The following is a 25,346-nucleotide window of genomic DNA, read 5'->3' on the forward strand; positions in this document are numbered from 1 at the left end:
GGCGTTATTTCCAATGGTTACAGCTGTTCTTTGTCAGAGAGCCGTTGACCGTATTAATATTATTATATTTTTTAAATTATTACTATTAAAATCTTTTGCAGATCGATATGTATTTTACCAGTAATTTCGCAAGTCATTTGTTTAAAATATTTTTGAGGGGATATGTAAGTTAACTCACTGACTCTACAGACAGCTTAATCTTCGCAAGACAAGCTTGCAAATTTTAGATTTAATCCTAACACGCCTTCTGTTGCATTAGGAGGATGGGTTACACTAGCGGTTTCCGTTGGTGCAGACGTTTATATGTCCAAATTAGTATTTAAAATTAGGGATCTACGTGTAAATATTTAGAATGAAACGGGATTTGGGGTTAATTTTTCGGCGTTCTGTTCAACTAGCCGCGCTGACTCGATGATTCTGAGCGTGATTTGTTTGGGCTCGGTGAAACGCGGCTTGTTTGACAGTGGCTCAACATGAAGGAGTTTCACTTATTTACTTGACCAAACTGTACCAAATTCAGAAGCTTTTTTGACTTTTACCGGGATAATGGCGTCTGTTATGGTAAGAGGACTCACCAGAAGCATTTTAAAATGCGAACATGGACATAATTTGTTGGTTTAATTAGCTGTGTGCGAACTGTGCGGGAAACTTTTGTGTTTATGTTTGTATATGGGGATACAGTTGACCTCGATTAATTGACCAAAAACAATACAATTAACTAGCACTAACAAAAGCACTATGGAATAAGCTTACTACCATCATGGTATTTTGTACATGCGTTTGTTGAACATGCACCACGTGTCTTGATGTTTTGAAAATGTACCATTGTATTATCATGCATTACCGTGTTCTCATGTAGAGCAAAATGCTATAGAAATAAAATAAGAATACTGTTAGTATTAGTTAGAATGCTGTAAAATTTGGTATACCAGATTATCAATCAGTTAATCTAAAAGCAATTAATTTTTTTATTAAAAAAAAAATTAAAATAATGTTCCCTCACGTTATTATGTTAAAATTATCAATCGTACTGTGGGGAAAAAACACTTGTATAAAATAAAAAATGCAAAAAAAATAAACATTCTAATTCTGCCGGACTTTTGGACTTCAGATGTTCCCACCTTATTCTTCTACAATATCCTTTTTAGGAGGATCCCACCCTTGAAAGACATTTTAAAGGTCACAAAGATGTTGTTTCCTGTGCCGATTTCAGCCCCAATAATAAACAGCTTGGTATGTCATATTTATCTTCTTTTTCCAGTCTGAGAAGAGCCCAGTTTAACCACTTGCAACTTCTCTTGCAGCTACTGGATCCTGTGACAAGAACCTTATGATCTGGAACCTCACTCCTAAAGCCAGAGCATTCAGGTTCGTGGGTCACACAGATATCATTACAGGAGTCCATTTTTCTCCAAATGGTTCCTTGGTGGCATCTTCATCCAGAGACCAGACAGTTCGACTGTGGACGCCCAGCATGTGAGTGTGAACAGATGCCCTCTTTCGAGTTTCAATGTATTATTTGTATCTTAATGCATTATTCTACATGTTCATTACAGAAAAGGTGAGTCGACTGTGTTTAAAGCCCACACAGCAAGCGTTCGAAGTGTTCAGTTCTCTAGCGATGGCCAAAGGCTGGTCACTGCCTCAGATGACAAGTCTGTGAAAGTGTGGGGTGTCGAACGGAAGAAATTCCTCTACTCTCTCAATCGGCACACCAACTGGGTGCGCTGTGCGAGGTATGAGACTATGTGTGTAAGCTTTCCGGTTTTGTTACATAAAGTGGGATCTCTCTCACTGTCGCTTGGTCTGTCCCTGTCAAGGTTTTCACCAGATGGTCGTCTTGTTGCTTCCTGTGGTGATGACAGGACAGTTCGCCTCTGGGATACATCGTCACGTCAGTGCATCAACATTTTCACAGACTACGGAGGGTGAGAATTGAGTGTTGCGGTTTTTCTTAAACTTTTTTTTTTGGGAGGGGGTTCAAAATTACTGATATTTCAAATTGTCTGTTTAGGTCAGCAACATTTGTGGACTTCAATTCCAGTGGCACATGCATTGCATCATCAGGAGCGGATAACACATTAAAAATCTGGGATATTCGTACAAACAAGTTAATACAACATTACATAGGTATTAGAAAAGAGATTGTTTCACATCATACATGGTCATTCTTTTTAAATAGAGTCAAAGACTAGTCTTATTTTAAAGCATTTAACTTGCATTTGTCTTGCAGTTCATAGTGGAGGGGTTAACTGCTTTTCCTTCCATCCTTCTGGAAACTATCTGATCAGTGGTTCAAGCGACAGTACAATGAAGATCTTGGACCTACTGGAGGGGAGGCTTATTTACACCCTTCACGGCCACAAGGTGTCACCCTCTTGCTAATAGAGTTAGAATTTGAAACCCATCTGAAACTATTAGGAATTTATCCAAAAAAAGATAATTCTGTCAGCATCCTCATGTCATTTTAAACAAACATTTTGTTTCAAACAAACATCCCTTTTTCACTGGGACACAAAGGAGAATTTAAAAAATATATATTTTGCCATACAGTGAACATTACGATTTTGTTTCCAATTTTTTCAATTAATTGATTTTATTTTAATTAAAAATTTAAATATAATTTCGGTATTAAGAATTCAAAAATAAATATTCACTTTTCAAAATAAATTTTTTTTAAATGCTACTTAATTTGATAGGTAATATTTGATCCCTTATGTTTAATTTTTTTATTTTAATTTTTAATTTTTTTTTTTACTTTCCATATTGTCTATCATAAAGCTGAAGACAATTTTCCAAATAAATGATTATTTTTTAAAAATTTAATTATTTAATTATTTATTTTTGTCCAGTTTTGGAGCTTTAGAGACATGATCATAAACTGTCATTGAATAGCAAGTCAAATAATTTTTTTTTTTTTACAAAAAATACTTCTAAAGCATTTATTATTCTTAGTTAATGTTAATTCCAGCATTATGTCAGAATGTTATTTAGTGAACCTGAGCTAACATGAACTAACAATGAACAGTGGTATTTTTATTAACTAATATTAACAAAGATGAATAAATACTGTAACAAATGTATTGCTCATTGTTAGTTAGTGTTACATGATGTTAACTAATTGGACCTTGTTGTAAAGTTTTACTGAAAAAAACAACAACAGCAAACAGGTTTAGATTGACATGTTTTCATTTTGGGTGAACTATTCCTTTAATTTGATGTGTATTTAGTCCTTAGTACACCCAATCTTTAAAGGAAAGGCTATAAAATGTCCCGTCCCCTCCCCGTTCTCAGGGTCCAGTGTTGGCTGTGGCGTTTTCTCGAGACGGAGATCTGTTTGCTTCAGGAGGTGCTGACTCTCAGGTAATTGTGATCTAATGCTTGTTTTACTGTCAATCACTATCAGGCAGATATCACCTGTGCTGATCGTCTTGGTTTCAGGTTCTGATGTGGAAGACCAACTTCGATTCGCTGAATTACAAAGTTCTGTTGAGCAGGCATAGAAAACGAGTCACTCCAGATCCACCTCCACACCTGATGGACATTTACCCCCGATCACATCACCGACACAGTGCTCAGAATGGCACAGTAGAGGTCAGTGGCCACAACTGCACTGCTACTACAATACCCATGTGTATCTCTAACAGTACTGACTTTCCCCTCGGGGGTCGGTACAGCGTCAACACTGTAAATTAATCCAGTGCATATCAGTCAGTATGTTTGCTACATTCGTGTTTGTAATAATCACTTGTTGGTGTCAATGCTCTCATTTCTTTAGATTCATCCCATTGTTGCTGATACTCAGTCTGGTGACCCTCAGGTGGTTGAAGTGGGCCGTGTTCTTTTCTCCACAGCGGTAAGATCTGAACTCTGACAGGAACTGATTAATGTAGTCAGAAGTGTTTCAGTCCAACCACCAGGGGGAAATATAGGCCAGCTAATGTTGAACAGTGTACTGTCACTGCAGTCACTGACACTCTTTTGTCATGTTTCTTTTTAAATCATCACTCCTTATTTCATCAGTATTTATTAGTATTTTCAACATTATTATGGTTGTGTCTACTCCATTCACTTATGTTCTCCGGCAAATATCGTTCACTTTCTAATACAGTAGGTTCTAAAAATCGGAGACCACATTTAAAATCTAGCATGTTGTCATGAAACAAAAAATGGGGACAAAATCTTCAGAAATGATGCAGTTCATGTTAATTTTCCAATTTATGGTTTTCATTAAAATTGTTTGACCCCAACTGTATAATTATAACGAATAAGACACATGATTACTATTATTGTGGCAGATTAAAAAAAAAAAAAATTCAAAATTCGGATTGTTTAATATATTCAGCTCAGCAAGTGTTGTTTGTGTGGCTGGCAGCTCTCCAAACCTTTCTAATTTACTGCGTGCCTTGTTCTGATCCGAATTATGGGAATGTCCTCGTGCTTCTGTGCAAAATGCTGCGCTTTCTGCTTTACAAGCGGATTGAGGAAATGCTGCGAGACGGCACGCAACAGACTGTGGGTGCCTCTCATGTTTACAGGAAGTCTCTTTCTCTGGCCCTTTCCCCCTCTCTCTCTCTCTTTTTTATTTATGTATTTTTTTTTTTTTTTGAGCGCAGTGATTCTGGCTGTGTTAGAGTAGCTCGAGCATGAAAACAAAAACACACTGAGCACACACACGTGCCTAAAGCTGGGCTCTGATGTGACCTCACTTTGCCGCTGGAGCCATAGACTAATAATAGACTCCTCCACACTGTGACTAGCTCTCTCACTCACTGTCTCTCTCTCCCTCTCTTCCATTTGTCCATTTTGTCTGTACACACTGTACTGCATAGAAAAAACAATTGTCTGGCTTGGACGCCTGCACACTCATTGACTAGTAGATTAGTTCTGACACTAGACTCACTGGATATGTGTTGATCATGTGACTTCAGTTGCTTCAGTTCAGTATGGTGACAGCTGTGTCACTGCACTTATTATGAAGTCCTAGCTAGTGTTGCAATGCATCTTTAACCACATTCATGTTTTTGCAAGTCCCTTCTGGATTTGATTCTGATTCACAAGCTTTAAATTCAGTTCCAATTTATTCAGTTTGATTAGATTTTGTATAATTTGGGTGTATTTTGTTTGTTATGACAAGACATGAAAGACATTTGCTTTCTGCTAATGCTGTAAATTACACACGGTAGTGTTTCACACTGTTTTGAACCGGTAACCTTTCTTTTTTTAATCTAGTCATTAATAGAACCAGCTCATAGGAGTCATTTGTTTGTGAATCAAACTACATTGGGTGAGCAGCCTCTTCCCAGAAACAAAAAGGGCTGCCAAAGCGGCATGGTACATGGTGAGTCATTCACATGAGGTAAACATTAACCCACTGACTAGTCAGCTGCTCTTCTGAGTGAAAGTTGACTAGGAAAAATTAGCCATAAAGCACGTGTTTACTTTTTCCATTCACACTTAACAACGTTGGCACAGTCCAGTCCAGGATGCCCTCCCGAATCCAGGGCACATTTACAGGGGAAACCCTGTCATTACCTGGCCTTGAGCATCCCACAGTCCCTTAGGACAGAGTTTCCTCATTCTGCTTCCCTGGCTTGCGTGCGTGGGAGCAGAGACAGGAGGAAGTGGACGGCAGAGAGAAGTATGACCCGTGGCGCCTTTTTGTGTGACGCTTCCTGCCATCACTTCCTCTTGACTGATTCTCTGGATTCCTTTCAGTTTGAGAGAGAGAGTGTGTGTGTGTGTGTGCAGTGATGCGATCTTCAATCGGTGGAACTCCTTAGCATCTTGGCCCTTGTTGACTCCTTGATGCATTAGGTCTGCCATGCATAGGCAACAGGAGCAAGTCCAGAGGCATCTGAATAGCAAGGAAAGGACCACGACCCAAATGACCCGAGAGCACTCAAGTCACGGAAAAGTATTAGCTTGCGTCAAATAACTCCTAGGTCTGGTGGTTAGCAGTGGTTAGTTGCATCCCACTCCCACAACAGTTCACGCAAACGTTCTACTGTCAGTAAAAGCGGTAAAAAAACCAACTATATATATATATATATATATATATATATATATATATATATATATATATATATATATATATATATATATATATCATAGATGTTTTTATTAAATAATCTAAAAATATTCTGTTTCAGTATATTTATAGATTTTCTCACTTGTATCGATATGTTTGTTTCTTTGAGCATTCGTACAGTGCAAAAGAGATTGAGTTAGTCGGAATCCAATTACAAAAATTAATCACAATATATTGAAACTTGTATCACATGGTGAGGTAGTTGTCGATATTTTATGTGTATGGTAAAAATATTGTTTTACTGTTTTGTCATGATTGTAATCATTTGCAAAAATTATAATATTGTTTTATATATTATTTTAATTACAAACAAGAATTAATTATTTTAATGTTCAATTTTTATTATGAATAATTGTAATTTTTATGACATACCACAACAGCAGTATTTAAATGAATTATTCAGCAGTACGCTGCTATTCAGCACAGTTCAGCAGCTTAGGAAGTGTGATGTGAAGCCATTCTACAATTTAGCTATAAATCAAATCCAAATGGGATGTCCAAACAAAAGTCATTTGTGCTCTTTATACAGTAAAATTTAATTATACTTGAAGCTCCGCAGTGGTGAATTATCACATTTTTGTACAATATAAATAGGTCCTCCTTTTATTAGTTGTCTTTAAATACCATGTACTTGCATCAAAAAAATGAGTTGTTTGGTACAATGTGTTCATTTTGTATTGCAAAAAATCTAGATGTATTTACAGAAATTAAATATAGATGTAATTACATACAGTTTTTTTTTAAATAAAAGTACAATGTAAAACATGTATGTACATAAGTGCATTATATCAAATTATTAATTTAAATGTTAGTACATAGTAGTTAAAGACAAGTATGTGAAAAGTAATTTTTTTTTTTAGTTTTTGCATTTTCAAGTGCTTTAAAATTTGTACTTAAATCAACATAAATTAACAGTTAAACTAATCAAGTAAAAACCCTGAAAATGAAACTTAATTTTGCTGAACTGTTTTAATTTTTATATATCATATAGCTGATTACATTACATGCAACTCAGTGTGTGCATGTTTGTTTGAGGGTCTGTAAATGTGTGCACACCACCTGGTATTATGTTTCTGAAGGTTGCTTGTAGGGGTGACAGACAGGAAGCAGGCAAAGAGCCTCTTCCTGTGTTGTGAAGAGCAGGAGATTGTGTGGCCGCGAGGTGAGGATACTCGCTTGAAGGCCTGCCACCGGCTCCGGTGACAAGACGTGACATGACGGAAGTAAATCGCTAAAGATAGCATGGCCCAGGGGAAGGTTCACTTTCCACCGGGAGTGCTTTGAGAAAGATAGCCTTACAGGGAGAGAGAGTGACTTGCCATTCTCAACCAAAAAAACAAGAGCCGTCAGCAGGAAGTGCTCATTGATTTGAATCGCATTGCATTGGGAGAGACATCCGATGCATTGTTTGTGCTTTTTCGAGCTGTTTACTCTACCTATAAGGTGAAACATTCATCACACCTTGTCACTGCTGAAATGTAGGTGTTAAAGTGTGGAAATATGTGTTATGGTTATGCAACCGCAGTCGTGTTATTACAGATTTCCTTTTGTTATGTGGGCGGCATCAGCACTGGTGTAATTGCACCTTTTTCTGGATTTCTCCTGAAAGTGTAAACTGAGGCAGATAATTGAAAAGGTCAATGCAAAAGTCTCATCCGTCCATAATCCCCTGCATTGACCCAGGGACCTCAGGCAGGGACTCGGGCAGACAAACAGGCGCTTTCACATCAAAGACACAGGAACCCGGGCAGGTTCATCACTTATTTAGTGTAGGGCGCACCCGGAACTCAGTGTGTCCGCCTTAATATTTCATCTCATTTCTCGCCCATTGTGTCCGTCTACCCCTCTTCCTTTCTTTTTTCTCCATTAAGTGTTGTTTTTCGTCCATCCCTTTCATCTCGTTTTTCCATTCATCTGTTTTATCTGCAGCTTTTCGAGTTCCACCAAAGGCTATTGACCCCTCTCCTAGAATAGAGCCGCTCCATCCATTGAGTCACACTGGCACTTTAACTTAATGGCTGATCTCACTTCCTCTATTGAAGCAGATGGTTCCTAAACAGTCCAGACCTCATCTTAAGTACCTGTCAAAACGGAGCACCGTCACATTAAGTGTAGAGTTGAAAGAACCTTATCAGAATCTGGTTTAGAGTCTGTTTTTCCTCTCTCACCTGACATTTTTTTTTCCCCTCTCTCTCTCTCTCTCTCTTTCTCTGTCTCTCTCTCCATGAGCTCTCTCAAGGGTATATGGTGGCCCGGAGGGGCATAGCTTAAAATACGCTGACAGTCCGTCGACATCATTCTAAAAATAGTGGGCCTGTACTATTGCAGGTAACAGGGACACCTCAAAGACAAACTATGAGCTGTTCTCCTGAAATTCACTCACTGTGCTGTCCATCTACACAGTCCATTCCATTCCGATATTGTTCTACAGCAGAACAGTAAAATAGTGGTTGTACATTTTATTATTATTTATTTTTATTTAACTGGTTAAACTTTTTTTTTTATTTACTTATTTAATTTTCAATAAAAGCTTCCAAATGTTTGGAAATGATGATAAGTGGTTATTTTCATTGGGAGGGGGAAAAAAACAAACATTATTGTTTTTTTGTATTTTTGTATGTTTTCTCTATCATTCAAATTGTTGGGGTTGGTAAGATTTTTAAAATGTTTTTTAAACATTTTGTGTTGCTTAATATGTTTGTGGAAACTTAGATTTATTTTATCTTTTTCAGGATTCTTTGATGAACCAAAAGTTCAAAAGAACCGTATATATTTGAAATAGACATTTGTTGTATCATTATAAATGTCTTTACTTGCTGAATAGAAATATTAATTCCTTATCCAAAATCTACTGACCTCAGACTTTTGAAATGTAGTGTAATTTGGTTTTATTTTTTATGTTTTGTATTTATTTAATGTTATTTTTTTTTATAAAATTATACACATTTAAATGTAACAGTTATGAGATTTCCAAACATTTGAAAGCATAGTTATATACCCTATTTCATCATTTTTACAGGGACTTGCAAAGCTTATTAAAACAATTTTCAAAGGCAGCATTGAACCACCTCAATGGAAGAACAGATTTACTGCTCAATACTTTTGATTACCTGCTCAATGCTTTTTATGATGCTAAATATACACTCCTCAAAAAACAGGTTTACACATTATGAGCACTTTTATGCAGTAAAGTGTTGGTTTGTGTACGTTTTTTAACACCACAGCTACAGTACGGCCTCTTCAGTGCAGTAGAACCTCTGTAAAAACATAGCAATTAAAAACCCCTCCATGACCCTGTACTTTAATAGAGAGGTGCTGCATGCATGATTTCATGATTTATTTTGATGCTCCATTTTACTGTCGCTTTCCTCTTCACCTGTAATGAGTTATTTTTAACGTAGCATGAATGGAAGGTGGAAGCACCTCTGTGAACTGCGTAGGATGAGCTATCAAAACATCGCTTTTCACTGATGGAAAAAAATGAGCTAATTTTTTCTAAGCTCAAAAAACGGCTATGAAAAAACTAAACAAAAATTAACTGACACATACTCTTGGTTAATTTGTTTTGTTGGAAGTTTTATTTTTAGGTGCAGAAGAGGTGAGTTTAGGTTGGGTTTGACGGAAAAATAGACCTCAGGCTTAGATAAGAATATTTTTTTTTTTTTGCTTGGCATGAGTGTTTGAAATAAACAGGGCTAAGAAAACAAATCAGCTTCCCTTGAGAGAGAGTAAAGGAGGGTCATGGACTCCGGAGGTACAGCTGAAACTCAATGCTGGTCAGGGTTAGAGGGTAAGTTGCATCCCCCCGGCCCACCTGTTAGGAAGTCATTCATTTCTATTCCTACACCAGCACTCTCTCCCTTCTCGCCAGTCTCACTCTTCCTGATTCAAATGTTCTCTGTCTTCTCCCAAAGCTCTTTAGTTTTGTTGATTGTAAAAGCTGGACAAAGAGACACCTTTTATGTTAACTTAATTTCAATGATTTTCACCATTTTTTTTTTTAGCTTTTCCAGATGAAAACTGACCCAAACTCAATATTAAACTGTAGCATGTTAAATCAAAAATCCATTATTTGTTTGAATGACCTTTGTACACTGAACTTCTTCCTATTATACTTTTCACACTCTTTTCCTGTTTGTTTTTCCTGAAGTCTTACAGTGCGGCCCTCCCTGTCTCGTTCTCTCACACCAACCCTTTCCGACTCTGTTTTCCTTTCTCTTTTACGCAAACACCACATGCATGCCAGCAGCACCACTGTTCCCTGTGTTTGGAAGATGCAAGTCAGCTGGCTTCGGCAGCTCACGATGAAACACGCAGGGAATGTCTGTGGACCCTTTGAACACCTCGACCCTTCATGTCCCGCTCTCCTCTAAGCCCCAAACACCACATATCCACCTCCAGCCACAGACCCACGAGGGCTGTCAGGCGCCTCTCTGCCAACCCGTCCGGGCCTTACAGTCTTAATCCTGCACAAGTCACAGCGTTCTTTCTTTCCTCTGGGAAATGTTAGCATTACTCATTCTGTTTCTCCTCTAACCCCTCACACCTACTCCCTTGAAGATGAGTGGAAGTCTTCGGGTTGAACTGGGCCTGGGGGGCTTTGACAGGAACTTTGAAAGGAGGCAAGGCCCAGCTGAAGTGCACTTTACCATAAAGCTGCACATTCCTTCCAGGGCCTCCTCGTGTGAGAGCAGTGAGTACACCAACAGCATTATTCACATCTATCTCGAGCACTCTCCAAATATGCAATTGAGGTCAGTGCAGTCCTTATCTCAAAGTGTGTTTTAAAGTCTGTTTACACATGACCTTTTAACCCCTCAAACACTGATTTAAATGCATTTCCTTGGCGTGATGTTCTGCTTTCCCTAGCTGATATTAATGCAACCTATAAAAGAGATTTTATACAAAAAGTCTCTTTTTTGTTGTTGTTGTTGTACACCAAGATCTAGTGAAGGGAACCAGTTTTAAAGATGAAAACCAATGAAATCCTGCAGTGGTTTCCGAGTTATATGGTAACATTCCTGTTGTCTTGCTGGCTCACAATTAGTGACAAGCTCATTGTGTGTCATAGTTTCCCCAGCTAATTTGCATTAGATTTTGTATTAGCAAGTTCGAAAGCAGATTATCCAGCATTTGTGTATAGCCATGAGGTTTAGCTCAAATTAAATCCCACACAGTGACCCTCTTGTTTCTGTGTATTTGTGAGTTTACCTACATTGCTCTCTGATGTTTGTAAGTGATTTGTTTTGCTGTTTTTAAGCCTGATAGCAAGCAGTAATTCAAAAGGAATTACACCAGTTAACCAAAAAAAAAAAAAGCCTGGTGTACATGAAGGGATTCGTGTATTTTTGTATATTCAATGTTTGCGTGCTAACCATGTTGTTCAGACTAGAATGATCAGGAATATATCTTAATAGTTTATCGGTAAGACGTACCATAATCTTAGGAATCCATGATGAATTGGATCCATATCAGTTATTGACCTCCATTATATCCAGATTTATTGCTTTTGGTTGATATTAGATATTTAATTGTGCAAGCTCATGTTCTCTATTTTTTCATTTTGATTACATTTGTATAAGTGTAGAAATCACTGTACAGTAAGGTTTCATTTGTTAACATTAGTTAACTACGTTAGAGAACATGAACAATACTTATACTGAATTTATTAATTTTAGTTAATGTTAGGTTCAACATTTACTAATACATTATTAAAATCAAAAGTTGTATCTGTTAACATCTGTTAAAGGGATACTCCACCCCAAAATGAAAATTTTCTCATTAATCACTTACCTCCATGTCGTTCCAAACCCGTAAAAGCTCCTTTCGTCTTCGGAACACAATTTAAGATATTTTGGATGAAGACCGGGAGGCCTGTGACTGTCCCATAGACTGCCAAGTAAAGTCGTCTTCAGAATACTCCATCTGCCATCAGACGTGCAATCTGGGTTATATTAGATGGGTTATATTAGATGGAGTATTCTGACGACGACTTTCATACCTTTTTTTTCCTGATTATTGTCAGTTTATTTAGACAAAATTGTACCTTAACACTAAATTAATATTCCACTGCACCAGCAGCCCAAAGGATGAGGTCTTTTGCAAATATGAAATTCCTAATATTGACCGTTGTATGATGTAAATATGATTTATATGATGAGCAGACATGATGTTTGTAGCCAATCTGGGGCCTCTTTTCCATCAGGCCCAGAAGCTAGATCACCATTAGCACAGAACTGAGAGAAACCTCCTCAACCTGAGAAATGACCCAGGGTCAGAATCTCTCCATCTGTCTGCTCTCTTGCACTTGCAGTCCTTGGAGAACAATGGAATGGTTTCCAACTGGCAACTGTTTTTGTGTGTTTGTTGTATCAGAATGATTTTTGGAACTTGTGTGTGAGAGTGTATGTAATTCACAGGATTGGTGTCATACAGGTTTTATTGTCATGATTTGTTTATTACTGTATATACTGTTTCATCTACAGTATAATGTAGAAACTACAGATTTTGGGGGGACAATTATGCACATATACACACACATACATATTTTTCCCAGTATCTGGATATTTAATTGATTTAATACTATTGTATTTTGTATCTGATACTGTTTTAGATGCCTGATTCTGAAAAGCTAAACCTCAAACACATTGAATAGCTGGGGCTCATTTGGAAATAACAGTCCTCCCACATCAGAAAAGGACCAGGTATTTTACTATTCACAGTTTCAAAACATGCGAAATGACTGGAAAATTTAACGTAACTATCAACGACTCCAATTTCGAATACCTTTTTATCTTCCTGACCCCCTGACTCTGCCATCCTTCCAGACCTCGAGTTAGAATATTCAGACACTACAACCCTCTGAAATCTCATTATCCCTTCTTCATTGGCCATTGCATGATTGTATTTTTAGAAACCTGCACCGCTGCTGGGGGGAAAATTGGTTGCTTGCTTCACCTCTGCTTCCCCCACATCTCTCATGAGGACTGCATTCATCCCACTCGCTCTGCCACTTTCTCTTTGTGCTATTTACAGACTACCTCATGTGAGGGCAATGATTTAGGAAACACGCTTAACAAGCGCTTCGCTGATGTTCCTGATTTTGCATGGATCAATTAGATTAGCCAGAATCAAATTACAGGATGTGTATCCCTATAATTGGCTGACACGGCAGAAGTCAGATGTCCTGCAATGTTCTCTCTGTGTTTTGGAGAGTTGACACTGCCCTCGTTTTCTTACTTTTGCTCAGCCAGATGTGTTGGGGGTTAACCTGGGAGGCTCATATATGAATACTGTATATAATACATAATGGAGGGTTTACATCATGAAATGTAGACACAGGTAATCATTACTACTTAAATCTGGCTAGACAAACTATAAGCTTTCAAATTACCACTCTATCTATGTTATAGAGATGGGTAGGATGCCCAACTAGTCATCCAGCAACAGCGGCGGTGGATGATTTTAGAGATGCTGAGAGGGTTTTCAGCATGTTATTTTTAACATGCAGGTGAACTCCTTTTCCTTCCAGCCAGTAATTCAGATTTCTGCTTACCCTGCCAAAATTTTCACTAACCTCAACATAAAATACATACATACATTACATTTTAAAAGTCTTTATGAATTATATATTATATATATATATATATATATATATATATATTATAGATATATATATATATATATAACATATAAAATAATATATATATATAAAAACATTCAAATAAATTATTTTTTGCTTGCATTTTAAATGTATATTTTTCAATTTATCATTTAATAATAATTTGAATACTGTATATTTGAAAATGATCTAGTATTACGCATTTATTCACACTGATTCTTTTAATTACATTTTAATTAAAGTTTAAGTTAATTTAATAAACAACTTTAAATTTGTTGGATTGATTTTGCAATATTTAAAGTGATTTATAATTTATAACTAATAGTTTTGAAATATTTGAAAATAAACACTTAACAAATTTATTATAATTTTTTACACTGATTGTTAGTCTTTTCAACTTCAACACACTCACACACACATACACAAACACACAGACATACAGTATATATATATATATATATATATATATATATATATATATATATATATAATACACATATATACCATATAATAATAATATATAAATATATAAAAATATAATATATAAAGTAAAAATAATAATTATAAAAAAGTAATAATAAAAGTAAAAAATAATAAAATAACTTAGAAAAAAATCTGTAATATATAAAATAATAATATTATTTTATAATAATTGTAATTTATAAGTTTTAAAGCAAAAATTTGCAAATTGCAACCAAACATCACAAAAAGATAGCCCTGACTCAATAGGCCATCTGCATTGCTGCCATTTGTGTATCACTGTTTGTATTTGTGTATCACCCCATTGTGAAAAAACAGGTGTTGTGGAGTATAGTTGGGGTTAAAAAGGGGTCATCAGGCCAAGTGATGATCACAAGTAAGTGAAGCCATTATGGAGGTCACTCAGCAGAAGCCCTTGTTGAATAAGAGACCACAGGAAGAACCGCTTTGAATTAGAAATTACTGTATTGTTGAGCCCACTTTGGGTCAGGGAAGTCCTCTGTTGCGTGCTTTGTTCTGTTGTGGTCATTGTCGTAAGACCAAGATTAAAATGATAAAAGTTGTTTTACGGCCACCCTTGTCTGTTGCATCCCCTTTTAACACTGGAATCTTTTATTGACTTACTGTAAATAGCCTTGGGTTTCGGGTGAACCACAGTAATGGGTCTTCGCTGCCTGACCACCTTTAGTATTGCCATGCAAAAGCACAAATGTAAACAGTGGCTCTTACTTTAGGTTGCTTTAGAGGGGGAGGATCTGCTTGACCTCAACCCTAACCTCAAGGAGATGATGGAAGAATTGTGGAGGGATGGCGTATGTGACTCTCTCATGTTTACTTAACAAAAGTGTGTCTACATTTTTTCCAAGCCAGTGCTGGAAAACATCCGCATCTCCTCATGTCGGTCCTCTTTCCCATATTTCTCTTAACCCGCATTGACCCCCTCGAGGCTGCAGTGGGTCAAGTGTCAAACCCAAAGCTCATTCTAGACCATGCCACACCATTTTTCGCTTCCTGTGTTTTTTTTTTTTTTTTTTTTTTTACTGCTTACTGATATCCATCACTCTAGCACATGGAAGTGATGGAAAGGAGATGCCAAGGTTTTTTTTTTTTTGGTTAGGGATAAAATTGGCCACTAGTTTCACACCTTTCAAGTAGTAGGTGTATGTGATATGCCAGAGATGCCCAAACTCTGTTCCGGGTTGCAATCTTACTAACTTCTCCTGTCTGGAGAATGATGGGCTGTCTGCTTAGCCTTGCTCTGGGAATGGCATGCTGTAGTCTGAGCTTAAGTGTCATGTTTAACATCCTCTCTAGCACTGGAAAAATGGGATTCCATCCATCTTGTACTATGTACTTCATTCTATGGGTGCAGGATACTGAATATTATGTCCGATATGATACATTTTTATGGCAACTATTATTATTACCTCTGCTACAAATTTTATTAATAACAATATATAAATATTAACAATATATAATACTTAAAATATATTATTAATATTGTTATTATTACTGCTAATAGTAATTATATTAATAACAATAATATATAAATAACAATAAATAATAATTACTATATTTCATACATTATTTTTACATCTACTAAAATAATAGCAAGAATAATAAGATGCTGTACATTAATAATTTTAACAATTATTATTACTATTAATATATTAAAAATAAAGCAAAAAGTAAAAAAAATACATTTAGTTAAAAATATTTTGAGATTTAATAAAAATATATTTAACTCTGTGATTGACTTATTATTGTTTAGAGATTAACTTTTGTGTTTGTTACTTGACAGCAGATGTAATTTAACATTAAACAATATGACACATCCCTAATTCTAAAAAAAAGTAGCTTTCTTAATTTCAATTAGTTGTTAACAGATAGATCCTGAATGTAATGTTGTCTGAATTTTCACATTTGACCAACAGCAATTGTTGCTACCATTAGTTTTTCAAGCCTGTATAGTCAGAATAGGTCATTTAGTCTTTTTTATAATGAATAAATGAAATTTCCTCTGTTTATCAGCTTCACTTGAAATGTGATGACTCTTTAGCTTTTTTAATGTAACATTAATGGAATTCACTGGCCTTTTGAGGCAACAAATTTAAGCAGACTTCTCTAAAGCTGTCTGGTTTGGACTAATAGGTTTTCAGAGAAATCAAATTGTTAAAACTTAAAAAAAAAAAGACCAATATGGGCATGATTTTTCTGCGTTTAGCCTAATCGGCTTGAACTAGAATGAAAAGGTTTTACTGTCTTGATTCTTGCCTGTGCTGCTTGAGCAACACTAACAAAATAGTAATTCTTCACTATAGTGAGACGGCATGAGAGCTTACTGAAGGCTAGAGGCCCTCAATTGATCACAGAAAGCAATGTCTATATTGAATATCCTAGACTTTCCATTTATTTCGGAATTTTAAACATCATTATTTGACTCATACATGGCAAACCACACACAAAAACACCAAGCAGCAAGTGGAAGAGTGCACCTGTAGTTTTACGTTTTCAATTTGAATTGCAGATGTCATACCTATTTAGAGCAACAGGAAGCTCTTCTCAGTAATCTGCCGCCTCTGGCACCAGCTCAAATGAAAGGAAGCACAGGGGAGCCTTGATATTCTGCTTTATGGGGTTGACCTATGGATATGCCGCACTCATGAGCCAGTGGCCTTTTCACATAGTGACACTATTCTGAGACTCCTCACCGCCAATATCATCTCATCTCTGCATTCTCATCTCTCCAGCGTCACATGGAACGTGAGAGCATCCACACTGCTGGGGAAGCACTGTGCCTCTGGGAGACACATGATGTATTGATTTCCAAATAATTTAAATTTTGCATGTAAGCTTAAGTAATAGAGTAATACTTTAATAAATTAGGGATGTGTAATATATATGTACTATATTAATTATTGGAAGGTATTAGAGATTTATTTTAGTTTAATATTATTATTTTTAAATGTATCAGTATCTGTCACTATTGGAATTTTAATTGTGCATGCTCATTTCCTCTATTTTTACATTTCAATTTCCTTTGCCATCATCTAACAGCAGTTAATCTCTTTAATTAATTACTTTAATTAATCAAAAAAAATTAATCTTTAATCATTTATTATTTATGCTGTTAAATGTAATTTTTAACTAATCTCAGAATATTAAATGTATATGTTCTTTCAATCTTAAAATATAAAATCTATAATATTTTTTTACCTTTTTAATTTAATATTAATAATAATAACTACTATATGTATCATTTAAATGTGATTCATTTGTATAATTTAAAATGGTTTTATTTTTACTAGTAGGGTATTTTTTATTTAATTTAAAGCTATTTATCATTTATCTACCATAAAATTATTATCAGTTTATCAGTACTAGCTGGAATTTTAATATTAGTCCATCTATTTTTAATTGCACTGAACAATTTTTTATTGGTAACATTTTTAAGATGATTTTACCATCTTGAACTTGTTGCGGTGCATTCTGGGATTGCCTTCTCCACAAAAGATTCATGCAGTACTATAACTTGGCTAAAATTAGGTACCTAAAACAGATACCTTTTGAATCAGCATTTTGGAAGTGTGTTTCTAAGTGGGTAATTGGAACAGGTTGAACCATATGCCACAACAGAGTCGCCAGCTCCTGTTGCTCTTAAGCTGATTTGACGTGAAGTTCTGTCTGACGGGTTTAGGGAGTAATGGTGGAGCTGAGAGGCTGCATGCTGAGGCTGAGACTCCCTGGCAGAGCTTGGTGAAGGGCAGAGGCTCAGCTGGACCCTGCGCCACCTGCTGCTGTAGCTGTCAATCAAACGCCTGAACTTTCAATCTGTCCGCACTATTTGCTGCAGTGCTGCGAGCTTGTAAGCAGGGATTAGTGAGATACTTCATGCTCCACTTCAAGTCAGAAAAATTATTCAAAATATGGAGGACTTTTGATCCACTGATTTACAGATTAAAAACAACAGTTGGTATTCATTACTAGCTCATAGTTAAGACGTTTTATGTTCTGACTGGTTGTACTTGTTTAATGTATTAAGCACCGTAATGTGGAAATGATTTTCTTTCATGCCAGCTGAGTGTGTAATTTGGCATGTGTTGCAGAGAGGGGTAAATATTAAAAAAACTGCCTAATTCTTTGAAAATCTGATTTAAAATAGGTTTATGATACGAAAAAAAAAAACACCCATCTGCCAGTATTAGACTCAGCAGGTAGCAGAAAAGCAAACAGGAGAGAAAGTGCAAGAATTTTTTTTTTCAGCCTGTAGTAAATATGAAGTCAAAACATTGAACAATTTAATTCATTTCTTGAGTATTTCTTTCTTTCTGAATATCATTCTTATTTTTATATTAATATTTTATGAAGGAAATAAATTATGAGGACTTTTTCCCCCTCATATTAATTGTTTTTTTTTTATATTTTCAGAGAATCTTATACATATGATCAAAATTTATTAATTGGATATTTTATATAAAACATTTATATAATTGCATCGGTTTTAATTCTTTACATTTATTATCAAATGTTATTTAAAAAAAAATTAATAAAATATATATTATAACAGGCACACAATATAAAAATCTCTCTCTAAAAAAAATAATATAATACAAAAAATATAATAATTATTCTATAATATTCTTAAGATTATGAGGCTCAGGTCAGATCATATACAGGTATAAAGTATACTTGGAGCTGCTCTCCATTATGTACTTGGATTGAGAAAATGTCCACAGCATTTCGAAGAAAATCATTTGACACCAGCAAATCTCCAGTAATTGCCACACCACTTTTCAATGATCAAGTACACCTTAACACCAGGGCTATACCGCCACTCAGCTTCTGTTCCTTTCCCAATCTTGTTTCCATTTTAGCTTTCAGCATTCTTCTCACAGCAGTGGCTCTTGTGAGTTCACATCTGACAGCGATCGAGGTGTCGCCAGCTCATCGATGTAGCATCACGTTTTGCATTTGTGAACTGCGGTTCGTGCCTCACTAATCGCAATGTTCTGATGTAGCTAATATGCATTATGTTCAGTCTAGACCAGTCCACGAGCTTTGGACCAGGCAATTTCTGACAATGTCCTATTCCTAAATGGAAAATCCACAGTATTCTGGCTCTGTCTTAGCTGCAGCTGTGCACAGCCGACGTTGAGCAAGAGAGTTAAAAATTAAAGCAGAAGTGGGTGATGGAGAGAGAGGAAAAAAGAGAAGAGGAGGGGGTGAGATCAGAAACAGAAGTGCTGAATGCACCTTAAAATAAGTGGAAGTGCAGCGAGGATGGCGACAGGGTGGGACAAAATGTTAGAAATAAAAAATGATGCAATTGAATTACACATGCCAATTGTTACTTTTATTAGAATAATTATTATTTTGCAGCATCTTGTGCTATAAGTAGTGTTTTTTGGACACCAAGTAAAAAATAGTTCAAATTTGTATCCTGTTTTATATTATTATTATTATTATTGTTGTGTGTTGTTGATGTTGTTGTTATTGTTTTTAATAATTAGTTAAAAAAAATAATAAAAAAGTAAAAAAAAAAAAAATTCATAATGTTTTATATATTTGGTTTATAATAATAAAAATTATAAGCAAGTGGACAGCATATTCCTAAAAATATTATATTAATATATATATTAAATATATATATTTTTTTTTTTTCTTTTTTTTTTTTTTTATATATAAAACTAAAACTATATATAAATGAGATTTTATGCATGTATGATTTTTGTAAAATTGTGTCAGTTTTAATTAATTACATTTCTTATTTGTTACATTAGGTTTTTTTAGGTAGTCGGTGGCATTATGTCAAAGATATGGTATGTTAGCCCTAATTTAGCTAGAAGATGGGAGTGTATTCTGTCACGATCAGTCCGTATGCGCACAAAAAGTATTCTTATAGCTTCATAAAATTAAGGTTGAAATGGACTGTTAACGTTGTCCTTACTACCTTTCTGGGCCTTGAACGTGAACGTTCCCTTGCTGTCTATGGAGGGTCAGAAAGCTCTCGGATTTCATCAGAAATATCTTTATTTGTGTTCCGAAGATGAATGAAGGTCTTACGGGTTTGGAACGACATGAGGATGAGTGATTAATGACAGAATTTTCATTTTTGGGTGAACTATCACTTTAAACAATTTTATCTGCTTTAATTGTAATGTTTGACAGTCAGCCTCTGGCATGTCATATAACCTTAGTCCCACTTTCTTTTCACACGTTTTATGAGAGTTTTGTATGACAAAGCTATTAACACAGTCAGAGCTCCCACTGTCACTTAAGATTGCACAATGTGCCACATGTACAGCACACAGCCTTTGTGTCAAACGTTTTTACAACATAGTAGTACATCATGTTCTCATTTAACCTTTTGTAAGTGCTTTCTTATCTTTTTTCTCCCACACATAAAAGAACATTTGATTGTGAGGCCACAAAAAGCAGAAGAGAGGATGTGGACTCTCTCTTGGTGTGAACAACAGTTTGCCGATGGGGGTTTGATCCAACACGTTTCAATGAGGTGTCAGCTGGCTGCGTGATATCTCCTACTGATAGCAAAGTTTTTACAGGCAGTGGGCTGTTGACCCTGATGTTAATCATTGGCTGTAAGATCAGTAGGGTTGTGCATTAAAGCCAAGATAAGCACAGTGTTTAAGTGCTCATTGGACAGCCAGGTTTTTTTTTTATTTTTATTTGTTTATTTTTTTTTATTGCAGTTCTGAATTTCCAATACTATTGGACTTTGGCTCTTTTCTTCATCCTTTGCTTATGCAACCTGACTGATATGTGATGATAATCAGCATGTGTGTGTTCATAACCTTTTATTTTTTTTCTGTGAATAGTTTTGGTTATTGGTACCAGTCTGGCTTTTGGCTCTTCACTGTGATGTGTAAGAAGTCCCTCATTATAGTAATAAATATAGTTGAATGACCTCATGTAAGGACAAAACTTTTTTTGGCTGCATAATACAGTTTTTTGTTTCTATTTGGCTAGTTTTAGTTTGAGAGGACAGGAAATGATGAAGAGGAAAAAACATGATTATACAAGCCATACTTTTTTTTCACTGGGATGATATGACCACCTATTTAATAAATTATAATAAATTATTTCAAAATTAAATTGAAAGGCAAAAAATGCATATAAATAGCAAAGTTAAATTATACAGTGAAAAGAAAAAATGTGTGTGTGTTATATTAAATATTTATATATTTGTATTGTATATTGTATGTATATTTAAGTAATAGATAATTTGTTGTGTTTCTGTATTTTTTTTTTATATTAATATTTTTATAAGGGAAATATGAGGAAATATATAGTATAATTGTTTTATTTTCATTTTTATCAATTTATTTTAGAAAAATGTCTCATAAAATATAAATATACAATTTTACATTTTAAATTTCCCTTCTTCCTGTTTGACTTCTAAACAGATAGCAAAAGAACGAAGCAGCGACAGGGAAGTGTAGCACAGGAAGTTAAACGTATCTTGAAAGCTGTCCGTGCAACTCGTGTGGCATTTTTCCAAGTCTTCTTAAGCCATACAATAGCTTTGTGTGGCAAACAGACTGAAGTTTAAATCGTTAATAACTTTTCTTTGAATCCAGGTAACTGTAAACCGTTGTGACAAAATTGATTAGTGAATTCAGTCTGATTAGTGAATCATTCAATCTCAAACTCACCATACCTCTTTCTGTTTTCCCCATTCCTGCATGACCCACATCTACAGTGTGCTCTTAGCAAGCGGAAGGCTAGTAAATAATCAATTTACCCACAGGGAGAATGTGACATCAGTTACTCAAAGACAGCCGAATTTAATTTCCTGCCCTCCATCCGCAGCGTAATGCCATGTTAATGGTTTCCTGCTCTGAAACATTAAGGCTGCCACAATGAGCATCAATTTGTATCTGCTACGAACAGCACCACAGTGAGCTTGACCTGACACAAACACTTCTCTCTGCTATAGATTGTAGAGTTTAAACGGTACACTGAACTAGCCTTTCCAGCTTTCTGCTTTTTAATTCATTTTATTACACTGATTAGGTAGCATTGACAATGTTTCTGCAATGTTATTTTTTCTATGACAATATGTATTTTCTGTGAACTTTTTAGATTGAGAAACACCAATGTCCAGTTCATGAACTAATCATTCTTTTTGAATGTTGATTGTTTTCAATGAATTGGTCAAAGAGTTTTAGTCTGAATAAAAATAGCCTTTATTAGAAACACTTTCTGAATTAATGTTTCATATTTATCAAAAAGAAGCCATATTTTAGCATTTAGCATGTTTTTGTTTTAAAGCTTGTACTGTACTTAACTAGTTTGTGTAAACGATAATTTATAGCTTTAGCTAGCTTCATTTTCTGAGTTTGCTCAACACTGAGGCTGACTATGTGTCATGCAAAGCCTGTTTTTAAGATCTATGTTTCTAATCCATTATCCACTCCTACAGTGGCATTTTACCCGAGTATACAGTAGTAAACGAATTTCTGTTTGTGTCTTTGTTATGGCAAATTAAAATAGTGCATAAAACTGCACCTTCAAGACTTAACCTTCATTTTTCTCCCAGTGACTCATCTGTGCCTTCTCCGAGGGGCTAAATTTCCTCCTACACATTCTCCGTTGACACCACCACCACCTACAACGCAGCCTGTATGTTTAACCTTGCCTGCATTCTAGGCAACAGGGCACAAACAGTAACAAAAATGGAAGCCAGTCCCAGAACAAAACAAGCATTTCAGGTGTGGGCGTGCAACGAACTTTGGTCTCACTCGCAAAAGTTATTTAATGCCGGGTCAGAATTTTTCCATCACGAACTCTGCTCTTGAGCACCGTGAGCAACCGGTGAGTCACAGGCTCTTGAGTGTAAAATGAACGGAGGTGTTTGAATGCTGTAGATAGGGAAATGATGGACATGGTTTCCAGGAACTTGCTTTACTGTACTCTTCATATTCTTTGTGAAAAACAGCAAAGCTACAGTATCAGCAAAGCTAAAACTGATTCTCAGGCTTAGATCAAGTATGAGTATTTATTTCTTTCAAAGAAAAACATTAAAACTTTGGGGTCAGTAAAATATTTTTCTTTTGCAAGAGTAAAAGACTATTCAGCTGCTTTAAACTGATCAAAAGTGACAGTAAGCACAAATACATGCTGTTCTTTTAAACTTTCTGTTCCTCAAAAAAAATGTATCACAGCTTCCACAAAAAAATATTTCAACATTGATAATAATCAGAAATGTTTCTTTAGCTACAAATCAGCATATTAGAATGATTTCTGAACGATCGTGTGACACTGAATCCTGGAGTTAGGGCTGCTGAAATTCAGCTTTGCAACACAGGAATAAATTACATTTTGCAATACATTAACACAGAAAACAATTTAAATTCATTATAATATTTTACTGTATTACAAATATGCCATATACTACTACTGCTACTACTACTATACTACTAGAAATAAACTAATAAAGTAACGGCCCGTTCGCTGTGGGGCAAGTTGCACCTTCCTAAAGATGGCCCTGATGTCTGCCTTACCCCACGTCAATGTCACCCAACCTTCTTGATGCTCAATCACCACAAGGACATGCCCTAAATTTCTTTCAAAAAAAAAAAAATATATATATATATATATATATATATATATTTCCTATAAACATTTTATTTTCATTTTTCATACGTTTTGGTTTTGTGATTCCTTCAACCAGATTTTAGGGCACTTGGAACCATTTAGGTGTGTGTGCGCAGATGCGCCTGATGACTCATCCAGTCTGTGGGATCTGAAACTGTGCCTCTGATAGGAATTGGGTCAGAATGCAGTATTCGTTGTCCCTCTTTGCCTGTTTTTGTAGAGGGATCCCCCTTTTCTTCAAATGAGGACTTTTGATTTGAGTTCCACCAGTCGAATTCACACTCTTCATTCTAATGTAATGAATTACAAAGAATCCTCTAATTATATTACATCATTCTGTCTGATTGTTTTTAAATCCATAGCTTTTATTCCAGATTGATGAAGCAGGTTCGTCAGTGCAGTTTGGTTTGCATAAGCAAGTTATATCATATCCTGTGGACTTGGCATTTAGTGGTTTCAGGTCACTGCTAGTATCGGCACTCATTGAGAACACAGCGCATGCAGAGCAGATGAGAGGGTACTGACAGAGATCTGCGGGTTTTATTGCAGTGTTTGGTTGTGTGTTGTTCCCAATGAGGGCGTACATTTCAGTCACAATCGAAATGTGACATAACCACTTAGTCACAGAGCTGGTTATAAAATGCTGCAGTTTTGTGCTATCTCTGAAAACGGATATTTATCTACCCTGAAGCCAGCGTGTGGGCGAGCGAAGAGTGGTTTGATACAAGAACAGACGGAGAGGGAAAAAGGAAGCGTCTGCTTCCCCTACCATTGAGTGCGGGAGCCATCTCTGATATTCCAATCTTTCAGTACAGCTTTATATTTTCTATCTTTTCATATGAAAGACTAACCAAACAGCAATCCCCATGAATCACCATTTTCATGTACATCATCTACATTCTCTTTTTTTTTTTGTCTCAGATGTGTTTGTGTTTGTCTCAGAAGTGTGTGTTTCTCATTTAGGGACAAAGACCCATTTCAAAGCCCATTCCCTGAGCACTGAAGCACACCAAAGCAAAAGTGGGTCCTCTTTGGGCTTCACCCGTCACCTGACGTCCTGTGTGAAGCTCATGGTGCTGCAGACAGCTGTGGTCTTGGTCCCCTGACAGGATGTGGCCTACATTCAGAAGTGACAAGTGTTGGTTTCACTTTTCCACTAGTCCAGCCAGCATGAGGGGTCAGATCATAAAGAAGTGTCAGAGTTGGCTTGCAAAAATAGCCGTCATTGTAATCATTGAAATAGGACAAATATGATAACATGACATAGCGGTCATAGATGGACTGTCCAGACTGTAATGTAACCGACTTATCATTCACTGGCTGAAATGTTTGTGCAATGCAAATTTTTATACATTTTTATAGATTATGCGCAGGTTAATATGTAAAGATTGTACACATTATTTTATTATATATATAATTTTTTTTCCACAAATTAATATTAACTTTTCTAATATTTCTTATTAATTGTAAATTATTTTTATTTTTTAGGAATTTCATTGAGCATTAAGAGTAAAATAATTAAAATAGAAATAATAC

At 35.7% G+C, this 25,346-nt stretch overlaps 1 protein-coding gene across 2 annotated transcripts in view; it reads left to right on the plus strand.

Annotated features, from left to right (window-relative positions):
• Positions 1–21: 21 nt before the first annotated feature.
• Positions 22–25,346, plus strand: part of LOC109077310 (POC1 centriolar protein homolog B-like) — a 36,848-nt gene continuing 11,523 nt past the window's right edge. Inside the window, exons 1-10 of one of the 2 annotated variants that reach the window (XM_042715873.1) lie at positions 22–561; positions 1,149–1,233; positions 1,305–1,476; positions 1,557–1,736; positions 1,821–1,928; positions 2,015–2,130; positions 2,234–2,367; positions 3,295–3,363; positions 3,442–3,594; positions 3,779–3,856. In XM_042715873.1, coding sequence (XP_042571807.1) covers positions 547–561; positions 1,149–1,233; positions 1,305–1,476; positions 1,557–1,736; positions 1,821–1,928; positions 2,015–2,130; positions 2,234–2,367; positions 3,295–3,363; positions 3,442–3,594; positions 3,779–3,856 — 1,110 coding nt within the window. In that variant the 5' untranslated portion in view covers positions 22–546. The remainder of the gene's footprint in view (positions 562–1,148; positions 1,234–1,304; positions 1,477–1,556; positions 1,737–1,820; positions 1,929–2,014; positions 2,131–2,233; positions 2,368–3,294; positions 3,364–3,441; positions 3,595–3,778; positions 3,857–25,346) is intronic. The other variant, XM_042715872.1, reaches the window with a different exon arrangement.

The sequence above is a fragment of the Cyprinus carpio genome, chromosome A25, assembly GCF_018340385.1.
Source record: "Cyprinus carpio isolate SPL01 chromosome A25, ASM1834038v1, whole genome shotgun sequence".
NCBI classification, from domain to species: domain Eukaryota; kingdom Metazoa; phylum Chordata; class Actinopteri; order Cypriniformes; family Cyprinidae; genus Cyprinus; species Cyprinus carpio.